Source organism: Bison bison, unplaced genomic scaffold, assembly GCF_000754665.1.
Source record: "Bison bison bison isolate TAMUID 2011002044 unplaced genomic scaffold, Bison_UMD1.0 scf7180017864072, whole genome shotgun sequence".
NCBI lineage: Eukaryota > Metazoa > Chordata > Mammalia > Artiodactyla > Bovidae > Bison > Bison bison.
Genome location: NW_011494644.1, coordinates 5,632,198 through 5,644,330, shown reverse-complemented (window position 1 = coordinate 5,644,330; position 12,133 = coordinate 5,632,198). Strand labels below are relative to the sequence as shown.

Here is a 12,133-nt window from a genome sequence, read left to right as displayed (position 1 = left end):
CGCGGAGCCGGTGCCCGGGGTGGCGGGGCTCCGGAACCACGGCAACACGTGCTTCATGAACGCCACGCTGCAGTGTCTCAGCAACACGGAGCTCTTCGCCGAGTACCTGGCGCTCGGCCAGTACCGGGCGGGGCGGCCCGAGCCCTCGCCTGACCCCGAGCAGCCCGCGGGCCGCGGCGAGCAGGGCCAGGGCGAGGTCACCGAGCAGCTGGCGCACCTGGTGCGGGCCCTCTGGACCTTGGAGTACACCCCGCAGCACAGCCGCGACTTCAAGGTGAGCCCTTGGGCAGCCGCCCGCCCAGGGCTTCCTTCCCCGCTTCCGTCGCGGCCGAAGGACTGATGCTCTGGGTGCCTAAAGAAAGAGGAGTGGGCGCGAGTCCGGGCATATGGTGCGGATTGCAAGGAGAGCCGTTCACTCATTGATTCATCGCGCATTTAAGGGCTTGCTGCGTGCGGTGGGCCCAGGGGAAGGATGGAACAATGGGCAAGACCGTCCGGTTTCCTGGGAATTTATATTCTTGGGGATGGGAATGTTGAGCTTGGGTTCAGATAGATCCTTGTTTTGCCACTTTCAAGCGGTTGACCTCGGACAGGTTTCTCAGCCTCTCTGGGCCACAGTTTTCTGCTCTGGTACCTACTTCATAGATGGTCGTGAGCGGCTTACAAGTTGGTATGTTGGGTTGTGAGCTGCTTACAAGTTGGTTTGTTGGGTTGAACCCTATGAAGTTACCCATTGTTGACCGTTCTGTCTTACAGATTGGCAGTTTTATAGGGTTCAACCTGGTACGTAAAGTGTTTCCATTGTGTGTAGTACTATGAGTGCTGCCATTATTATTTTTATTATTAAAAAGTTTTATTATTAATAAGTTAACGAGGTAATGTCAGATAGTGGTTTGAAGGAGGTACAAGCTGGCGATGTGACTCATGTGCTGGCGGGGTACATTACATGGGAAGGGGAAAGGATTAGGGCGACTTCTAGGAGGAAGTGACTTTCTGAGACTTGAGTAACCACAGGGAGAGCCCTCCTTGAGGAGCTCCGGGGAGAGCCGTTCCCAGGAGTAAGGAAAGTGCGGACGTCCTGAGATGAGAAAGAACTTGGTGCACTTGATCGAGAGGGTAGCTCTGGGATGGGCGCACTCTTTCTGTAAAGGGCTGCATAGCAAGTGTTTTAGGCTCTGCTGGTCAAAATGCAAAATCAGGGATAGGAGGTAGTTACTTATATAACAACAGAAAACACATTTCTACTCTTTTTTTTTTTAACTGCCTAAAATAAAAAAAACATGATAATTGAATACAGTATTTTGTGATAACAGCTCTACCAAGGAAAAGAATGGGACTTTTTTTTTTTTTCCGGAGAGGACAATGATTAGCTTAATTGGAGTTCAAAATTAATGTTCCCTGTCATCAAATTGATTGCAAATATTCATCTCTACAAACTATTCTTCGCTCGTGGGCTGTACAGAAACAGGCAGTGGGCTCGATGTGGCCCTTGGATCTTTTGGGTGCGTGAGACCCGAGAGCAGAGTGAGTGGAGGGCTGGGGCCAGATGGTGTAGGATCATTTAGGCTGTAATAGGAAATGGATTCTTATTCTAAGCAAAAGGGAAAGATGATTTGGGATTGTTGGGATGATTTGGGATTCAGGTGAGAAACGGATGTAAATAGAAGGAAAGCACACAGTAAGAAAGTTAATTCCTTTTCTGTTCTCTTTCTTTTTTGATCATGCCAAAGAGAAAGTCTCAGCTTGGTGATAGCACGTCTTTAACAGTTCTTGCTCACTCCCCCATCCTTTTTTTTTTTTTTTTAAATAACAGAACAAGCTTCCAGTTTAAAGACTTGAGTAGGCAACAGTAGCTAGAATTGAATATGTTTTCATTGGATTTGTTTTACATTTGTCTTCTATTTATGGCAGATGGTACTGGCTTTCCGTTGGTGCTATGAAGTTTCTTTCTAAAATACATCTATTTAAGCAAATGATTTGATTAAAATATAAAAGGGTCAGCTATCTAAGGAATCAGCTCTTGGTTGAGGACCTACTTTCTTGCTTTGGAACAACACTCTCCTCCTCTTTTAATACATTTTACTTACATTTTATTTATGTTTCTCTACCCTGTTTTACTTAAAAAAAGTGGTCGCTATTTGATCTTGGAAATTTGAATGGAAATACTTGACAGGGATAGGGACTGGAAAAAAAAGAGATTCATGTCAGAGATCTCAAAATAAGAAAATAGGAGGGAACGCCAGCCCACCAGCTACTATCAGTCTTTTTTTGCATGTGCCTGAAAGTAGCCACAGCAGTTGCCAACTTTGCAAGGTCATGGCCCAGTGTCTTAAATTTGGTTTTCTATTCCAAAATGTGAAAATCAACTTATACAGCGTTTTTGTATGTGAACATTTTCATTGCTTTTTAAGAGGTTGTGTTCACTTTTTTATCCATTAAGAAGCGATCACAGAAATGGGTCAATAATTCTGGAAAAGTATGCTTTGGCAAAGTTGAACAGATTCTTAGAGACCCTATTTTAAAAAAATGTAATCTTCTGAGCCCGTAGTAGATTTCACTTTGCATGCATTCATTCTCCTCCGTCTTTTGAAGGTTTATTCAGTGAGTTAGGAATGCGTTTAGCCTAGAAAGAGCGAACCCCAATGAGGGTTCCTTAAGCAGTGTGTGCTGTGCTTAGTTGCTCAGTTGTATCTGGCTCTTTGCTACCCCATGGACTACAGCCTGCCAGGCTTCCTTGTCTATCAGCACCTCCCGGAGCTTGCACAAACTCATGTGTCCATGGGGATTCTCCAGACAAGAATACTAGAGTGGGTTGCCATGCCCACGTCTAGGGTATCTTCCCAACCCAGGGATTGAACCCAGGTCTCCCGCATTACAGGCGAATTCTTGACCGTCTGAGTCACCAGGCAAGCCCAAGAATACTGGAGTGGTTAGCCTATCCCTTCTCCAGGGGATCTTCCCGACCTAGAAATCGAACCAGGGTCTCCTGCATTGCAGGTGGATTCTTAACCAATTGAGCTACCAGGGAAGCCCTTGCCTTAAGCAATAAAGATGCTGAATTAGCTCACCTGTGAAAAGTCTAGAGCTAGGTGGTTCTCAGGTGGTGCAGTGACTTTATGGGCCCACTTAGAACCCAGACCGCTTCTGTGTTTCCATTCTGTTGTTCTTACTGGCTGTTTTTCCTTAATGTTTGTCACCTCAGGGCATTCTACTCAGGCAAGGCAGGAAGTCATTAGGGAAATAAAAGTTCCTCCAGAAGCCCCCTCCACAGGCTTCTGCTGACATCTCATTAACTATAATCATGTTGCTTGACTGCCCCTGGCTGCCATGGAGGCAGGAAGGTGGAATGTGATTTTCCTGGCTTAATAGAAGAGAGGAGTAAAGGAGGGGGTTTTCTCTTAGGCGGCCTACCAAAGTGCCTCACCTGCCTCATGCCAGGCACTCTCACTTGCGGAAGACTCTGCACCTGTGAAAAACAAAGACCGTGGAACAGGAAGCCAGTGGATGCTGACATACCAGTCACCACGCCCCCCTCACCTGTTGGTGGCAGACATCGCTATTTGAGGCCGATTCGTTTCTCTCGAACTCACATTCAGAATCCTGCTGAATTCTGGGCTCCAGGCAGCCACTACCAGTTGACAGAGGAGATAAAAAACAATTTACCATCTTGAGATAATTTGCCTTGCGAGCGCAAAAAAAAATGCTTAATATGTCTTTGAATGTATTTTTGTTGACTTACGATTTCAAGTTACTAACAATTTTATTTGTAAGATTTTCAATTAGGAGTCTAACTACATTGATTTCAGCCTTAGGAGCTTGCCAGGAAAACAGATTTTTGGTTTTGGGTAAGCTGGATGGTTGTTAAGGTTGGATTTTCATTTTCCAGAATGAAAGAAGTTGAGTGGTCCAATCTTGGTAAGCTTTAAGAAACTTCTCTAGCAGCCACTTATATCTTTTTCTCTTTTTGCGCAGACATTTTTCTCCTGCTCTTACAGTAGTGGTTCTCAGCCAGGGCACTTCTGCCTCCCCTGTCCCCCCAGTCCTGGGGACATTTGGTGATGTCTGGAGACCCATACTTCGGTGTCACAGCTGGGGTGGGGCTGCTGCTGGCAACTAATGGGGTGATTCCAGGTTTGGGGCTGTCATACAACATGGGTTTCCCAGGTGGCTCAGTGGTAAAGAATCCACCTGCCAGTGCAGGAGACACGAGAGACACAGGTTCAATCCATGGGTCAGAAGGAGCCCCTGGAGTAGGAAGCAGCGACCACTCCAGTATTCTTGCTTGAAAAATTCTGTGGATAGAGGAGTCTGGCAGACTACAGTCCTGCTGCTGCTGCTGCTAAGTCACGTCAGTCGTGTCCGACTCTGTGCGACCCCAGAGACGGCAGCCCATCAGGCTCCCCCGTCCCTGGGGTTCTCCAGGCAAGAACACTGGAGTGGGTTGCCATTTCCTTTTCCAATTCATGAAAGTGAAAAGTGAAAGTGAAGTCGCTCAGTCGTGTCCCACCCTCAGCGACCCCATGGACTTCAGCCTTCCAGGCTCCTCCATCCATGGGATTCTCCAGGCAAGAGTACTGGAGTGGGGTGCCATTGCCTTCTCCTGGGCTACAGTCCATGGGATGGCAAAAAGTTAGACATGAATGAGCACACACAAACACACACATCATACAACATGTAGGACAGTATCCCTCAAAAAGGATTATCCAGCCCCACATGTTAATAGTGCTGAGGTTAAGAAACTGTTGGAGAAGTATTTTGAATTTCCTTAGTGCAAGTTTTCCTTCCTTTCCCAGCCTTTAATGTTGTCTTGTTACTTTTTCTTCTCTGTTTGCTGCAGCTCTAGAGTAAAAGTTAGACTTTACTGGCAGGATCCTTGGATCACTGTCTTCTTAGTAAAACTGTGAGGGTAAGTAAATCATTTTGAAACTTGAGTGCTCAGTGTTCTAAGAGAAAATAAGTGTATTGTCCTAACTTTCATAGGATGCTCACTTGGGTGTTCCAGGTTTGTACAGATGCTCTCTGATTTCTAGTACTCACTGCCCTTTTGCAGTAAGTGAAAGGCGGATGGTCATCTTTCAAGTAACAAAGATAGGTTTTATAGCAGCAGTTTTCAAATTGTGCTTCCAAAGAACAACTGGAACAGAGTGATCTACTGATAAAAGAACTATGGGGGACTCCTTCCAAATCTGCTGTAAAACAAAAAGTAATTGATGAATCGAATTTTCTCTCCTACATTTTTCCCCTTGAACTTTGGTGCCTGGTGGTGCTTATTTATTAGTGAGAGTTCTTGGGTTACAAAGGGAGTATATGTGTATAAATGGTTACAAATGGAGTGTATGTGTATAAACGAGTAGTGGCAGACAAGCTAGCCATCAGGCTTCACTGGCTCAGATTCACAACTTACTTTGTCACAGACTTATACTAGGGAGCTCTGATTTTATGTACAGACCTATGGTGAAAGTTTTCCTGGTTGTATGGAGTGGTTTAGTACCTTGACATCTCACAGTGGTTCCTAAGAAGTAATCTGACTTCAGGGTGTCCCTCAAATTGATTTGAAAAGTAGGAAACAAAATGAAATTGTGTTGATCACCTTCCGATTTATGTCAGTATTAAATAGAAAGACTGTCTCTTCCTGGCCTGTTTCCTTGTCTGTCAAACGCGGTCACCTCTGTTTATGAATTCCAAAGCTTTGAAGGAGAAAGGCACTGAGATTGTCATCAAATTGTAGACTTGGAAGACGACGCGGGTGAGGTGTGAGGGATCCTCAGCCTTTCTGGGTGAAGAGACTGAGGCTCACCTGCTGGCTAGAGGCTGGGGGAGAGTTCTGACTGCGAGTTTGTCACCACCCGCCACCCCCCATGCCGGTCGGAGCTCTGGTTCTGTGTCTCTTTATCAGCACAGCCACTGAAACAACAGGTCTCAACGTAAAATGTACCAACAGGCCGGGTGGACGTGCTGAAACATGTAGCATTTTTTCCCTCTAAGCTTGCAGTGCCAAATCGTAGTGAAAATAAGGTCAGCTGCAGCTAGCTGTATGCATGTGCTCTTGCTCCTGAGGCTTCGGTACTTTTGGAAGTCTTCCTTAAAAAATTGCCCTCTCAGACCATTTAAATGCATATAACAGACACATCTTCTGGTGGATGGGCTCGCAGTCCCCATAGAGTCCTGCAGCTTACTTTCCTCTATGTCCCTATCCTGGACTTGAAATTATATCACAGATAGCATAGCTTTTATTGTTTTTTGTTAATAACATCCAGGTCCTTGTTATTCTTTTTAACAGTTGTATAGATGCCCTGGTGGCTCAGATGGTAAAAAATCTGCCTGCAGTGCGGGAGACCTGAGTTCAATCCCTGGGTCAGGAAGATCCCCTGGAGGAGGGCACAGCAATCCACTCCAGTGTTCTTGCCTGGAGAATTCCACGGACAGAGGAGCCTGGCCCGCTGTAGCGGGTCCATGGGGTTGAAAAGAGCCGGACATGACTTCATGGCTGGCACACACAATGGAAGCCCACTCATGTGTTTTGGTTGTATAGTTTTTAGCCAGTCCTTCACCATGGATCTAGTCTCCCTTTCTAAGGAGTAAGTCTTGGCTGTGGTGTTGCTGAGACAGAGGAAACGTGCGTTTACACCGATGATGGCCCTCTCCAGACTGCCCAGTCAAAGCCTGTGCAGGACAAGACTGACCCATCCATGCTACATGCTAGGGCCTCGCCCCTGACATATGCTTCCTCTTACAAGTGGCTGCCCTATTCATCAATTTTCAAACTTACTTTCTTTCACGTGGGTTAGGCTTGTTTTCTGGGTATGCCTATTCTCCACGCTTCTTCAGCATGTGGCTCTCTCTCCAGTACATGCCCAGCTGATGTGTGCAGCTTCATGAGAAAGTGCAAGGAAAGCGTAAAGACGACTAGTTGGGGAACAGAGATACACAGGGCAGCTGTGGAATTTGCTGACTTACACCATGTTTACTGAGCAGTTATTGTGTACAAAGGGACTGGTTTAGGGGAGGGGTTGGGAATAGAGGATTAAGTGTGAGGATTCTGGGACAGAGTTCTAGCCATCAGAGACCTTACCAGTATTATAGGGAAATTTTTAAAAAATTGTATTGACTGGTAAAGTTCGGGGGCGGTTCAGAGAATGGTGAAATCGTGGTGAGCAGAAGTGTAAGTAGAAGATTCATTTATTCATTGCCGGCTGTTAAGCTTCTGCGAATGTATGAATGTATGGAGCTCCTAACTCATGTCACATGCTGCGCTAGTCATTGGGTACACGTGCATGTTCTGTTGTGTCTGACTCTTTGCGACTCCATGGACTGGAGCCAGGCTCCTCTGTCCATGTGATTATCCAGGCAAGAGTACTGTTGTGGGTTGCTGTTTCTTTCTTCAGGGGATCTTTCTGACCCAGGGATGGAACCCTCATATCCTGCATTAGCAGGCAGATTCTATACCACTGAGCCACCTGGGAGCCCCAGTCATTGGGTATATAGGGGTAAACCAAACAGCGTAGTAATGTAAAAAACGGTGCCGGATCCCATGGTCCATTCCTTCCTGAAACTGTTATTGTTACAGAGGAGGCAGATGTATTCATCAGCACACACTGGTAAATGTGAAATTTAAAATTTATTAGAGGACTTCCCTGGTGGTTCAGTGGTTCAGAGTCCGCCTGCCAGTGCAGAGGATACAGGTTTGATCCCTGTTCCAGGAAGATCCTACGTGCAGCGGAGCAACTATGCCTGTGCACCATGTCTGTTGAGTCTCCTCTGGAGCCTGGGAACTGCAGGTCCAGAAACCTGTGTGCTCTAGAGCCTGTGCTCTGCAGCAGGAGAGGCACCCCAGTGAGTGCATCTAGAGAGCAACCCCTGCTCACTGCAGCCAGAGAGAGCTCTCACACAGCAGCGTAGACCAAGCACAACCAAAAGTAAATACAAAAGTAAAATAATTAGAGCTAAGAAGATAAAGCTAAGGTGTATGAGAGAGAGTAATGACCAGGTAGGGAGATTAAAATGTATTCAAATGTCCTGCAGGGGCAGGGCTGGGGGTACATTTGAAAGTCTTGACAGGCCTTTTTCATGGCTTAGAGAGCTGGGTGGGGCATCTGATAGATGAAGCTGGAAAAGGGGGCTGGGTGTGCAGAGGTGGGGCCTATAGGACCCCCTTGTAGGGCAAGAGGAAAGGATTAGGTTTGATTCTAAGAGCAGTGGGGAGCTGTTGCAGATTTTAAGCAGAGTTCTGGCATGATCTTGAAATGTAAAGTGATCACGTTCTGAGTCTGAATAGTTAACACAGACTGGAAGCAGGGAGGCCAGTTAGGAGGCTTTGCGAAGGTAAAGCTACCTACCGGTGGGGCATAGGATGGAGAACCAGGTGGAGTTGAGATGTATCTGGAGGTAGACTCGACGGGACTTGCTAAAGGATTGATTCCAGGGAAGGCGCTGAGGCAGAGAGGAGCAGTCAGGGTAAGTCCCTGGCATTTGTTTTGAGCAGCAGGGTGATTACTGGTGCTGTGCACTTACTTGAGGAGCAGCAGCTCTGGAGTTCAGTTTCAGATGGGTTAAATAGGACACTCGAGAGGTGTCTAGTTGGCAGGTGGATAAGGGAGTCTGGTGTTCAGAAGATCGGGGCTGGCTAGAGATAAAGATTTGGGACTCATTGGTCTGTAGGTGATATTTAAAACTGTGGGAAGTAGCTTAGAAATGGGATTTGAAGATAAATAAAGCTTGGTCCATTAAAGGAGAGAGAGATGCCATTTCAGACTGTAGGGGAATAATCTGAGTAAAGGCACAGCGTCTGGGGTCAGGAGGCCCTGGGCTCTCTGCTGCAGGGGCCTGGGGTTTGGAGCGGTTTTCCCAGCCTTGGTCCTGTTGACATACCTGGCATTATTGGCTGGGTGAGTCTTTGCTGTGGGGGCTGTCCTGGTGTTGCAGGATGCTGAGCAGCGTACCGGTCCTCTCCCCACTAGGCGCAGGTAGTACTCTCCTGCCCCCACCCCAGTCGTGACAATCTAAACTGTCTCCAGACTTTGCCAGATGTCCCCTGGGGGGCAAAATTGCCCCTGGTTGAGAACCACTGATTTGGTGACAAGGGGAATTAACTGTAGATGGCTGAGGAGGTGAAAGGGGACAGATTAGGTGTGGCCATGAAAGCCTGCCACAACTATTTAGCCTTGAGGCAGTAGTCAGCAGTGATTCAGTGGAGGCTTCTTGAGCTGGGCAGACTCTGGTTTGATGGAAAAAGAGGTTTCAGAAAAATGGGTCTGATGGTGAGCAAAATTGAATACAATGGAGGAGAAGGTAAGGGTTTGGAGAAGGCAGTCACAGAAGCGACGTGAGGTGGAGGAAAGGGTGAATCCAGAGACATTTTGAAGGATGTCGTGACATCATTAAGGATTCTCCATTAGGGCTTCCCTGGTGGCTCAAATGGTAAAGAATCCACCTGCAGTGCAGGAGACCCGGGTTTGATCCCTGGGTCCAGAAGATCCCCTGGAGAAGGGACTGGCTGCCCTCTCCAGTATTCTTGCTTAGAGAATGCCATGGACAGAGGAGCCTGGGAGGCTGCATTTCTTTAAAATACAGAGTGTGACACGACTGAGCGATTAACACCAGCTAAGAGATGGAGAGGCAAAGGAAACACCAGGGTCAGACCTGGGTGATGGAGAGAGTAAGGGGAGCGCTGGCAGAGATGGAGCAGTCCAAAAAGGGGCACTGAGGGCAGAGAAGATCATGACTGTAATTTGAACATGTGGGGTTGGGGTCATGGGATATCTAAGAAGGAATCTTGATAGCTTGAATTCAGCTGCATAGAGGTGATAACTAAAGCCAGGAGTATTGAGTGTGTAGTCAGAAGCCCACAGCCAGCCCCTTGGGGGAAACTAAAAATAAGGGGATAGGAGGAGGGAAGGACTTGTTGGACTTGTTAAAGGGGCAGAGAGATAGGCGGAAAACCAAGAAAGCTGAGTCATGAAGCTTGTCTTATTTTGGTTGACTTCCTGCTCTTAGCCCTGAATACAGCTCTGTACAGAGCTGCAGAAACATCAGTTTATATCCATTAAGAGTCAAATTCAGGTTGAAGTATTGTAGACATAATTCATTAAGCCTGCAGATTTAGTGAGCACATTGCTTGGGCTGGTCCTGTGTTGGGAGGCACCGGGCTGTACGAGGATGAGTGAGATGGTCCATGCCTGTGGGGAATTCTGGGTCTAGAAGGGAAGGCAGGGGTAAAGAATCAATTGCAGTAGGTTTGGATGAGTGTTGTGATAGAGGTGTATACAGAAGTGCCGTGCAAACCTAAAAGGGGAATCTGAGAGTGGTGGGGGACTGAAGACATGCCCCCTGGGCTGAGTCTGGAAGGATTTGGTAGGAATCCTCTTGGTGGATAAAGGGAGAGGTGGGAAAGGCCTGTTGGAAACAGGGTGGAAAACCCATCATGTTCAAAGACTTAGAACCTCAAACAACTTGGTTTATTCAAAAAATTTCAAGGTCTAGTGTGGTTGGAGCAGAAGGGTAGGGTGGTGGATGGGTGGGGAGCAGGTCACTGAGTAATGCTTTAGGCAAGGTTAGATCTCTGACCTTGATGTAGTTTGGTTCTCTACATGTTCCCAGGGACAGAACTTGAACTTCAACTCAGGGCAGTGTGATGATAACATTCATGTTCTCACTCTACTTACTGAACACATTGCCTTGAAGTGCCATCAGTCTACATTTTTGTACTTGTCTACATTTTGTACTTGTCTACGAATATGGTACACACTTTACGTAGCTTCTGGCCAAGCTGCTTTGGATTATGATTTTTTTTTTTCATGCAATCTATAAAACTTTTCCCCATGTCTCTAAATTGTAGTCGTTACACTGTTTAAAGTTTAATGATACATACGGTGTCATACTGCTAAGTGATAATTTAATCATCCAGTCCTCTTTTATTGGGCAATTTGCCCTGTGAAAATGAAAGTTGCTCAGCTGTGTCTGACTGTTTTCAACCCCCTTTTTGAGAAACTGTAAAACTGTTTCCCGCGGTGACCACACCTTTGTACATCGCCACCAGCAAAGCATGAAGGTTCCAATTTCTCCACATCCTTGCCAACACTTGCTGTTTTCCATTTTTTTTCAAATAATAACCATGTTATGCATGTGTGAAGTGTTACCTAATTGTTGTTTTTATTTGCATTTCTCTATGACCTAAATCAAATCCCTTGTGACTACAGTGGAAGTGAGAAATAGATTGAAGGGACTAAATCTGATAGAGTACCTGATGAACTATGGATGGAGGTTCATGACATTGTACAGGAGACAGGGATAAGACCATCCCCATGGAAAAGAAATGCAAAAAAGCTGTCTGAGGAGGCCTTACAAATAGCTGCGAAAAGAAGAGAAGAAGAGAAGCAAAAAGCAAAGGAGAAAAGGAAAGATATAAACATCTGAATGCAGAGTTCCAAAGAATAGCAAGGAGAGATAAAAAAGCCTTCCTCAGCGATGAATGCAAAGAAATAGAGGAAAACAACAGAACAGGAAAGACTAGAGATCTCTTCAAGAAAATTAGAGCTACCAAGGGAACATTTCATGCAAAGATGGGCTCGATAAAGGACAGAAATGGTATGGACCTAACAGAAGCAGAAGATATTAAGAAGAGGTGGCAAGAATACACAGAAGAACTGTACAAAAAAGATCTTCACGATCAAGATAATCACAGTGGTGTGATCACTCACCTAGAGCCAGACATCCTGGAATGTGAAGTCAAGTGGCCCTTAGAAAGCATCGCTACGAACAAAGCTAGTGGAGGTGATGGAATTCCAGTTGAGCTATTTCAAATCCTGAAAGATGATGCTGTGAAAGTGCTGCACTCAATATGCCAGCAAATTTGGAAAACTCAGCAGTGGCCACAGGACTGGAAAAGGGCAGTTTTCATTCCAATCCCAAAGAAAGGCAATGCCAAAGAATGCTCAAACTACCACACAGTTGACTCATCTCACACGCTAGTAAGGTAATGCTCAAAATTCTTCAAGTCAGGCTTCAGCAATACATGAACCGTGAACTTCCTGATGTTCAACCGCATTTTAGAAAAGGCAGAGGAACCAGAGATCAAATTGCCAACATCTGCTGGATCATAGAAAAAGCAAGAGAGTTCCAGAAAAACATCAGGAAG

The 12,133-nt window shown here is 46.1% G+C and overlaps 1 protein-coding gene across 1 annotated transcript in view; it reads left to right on the top strand.

The window, feature by feature from the left end:
* USP31 (ubiquitin specific peptidase 31) overlaps nucleotides 1–12,133 on the top strand; it is an 83,447-nt gene that overhangs the window by 677 nt on the left and 70,637 nt on the right. Inside the window, exon 2 of the mRNA XM_010837418.1 lies at nucleotides 1–274. Coding sequence (XP_010835720.1) covers nucleotides 1–274 — 274 coding nt within the window. The remainder of the gene's footprint in view (nucleotides 275–12,133) is intronic.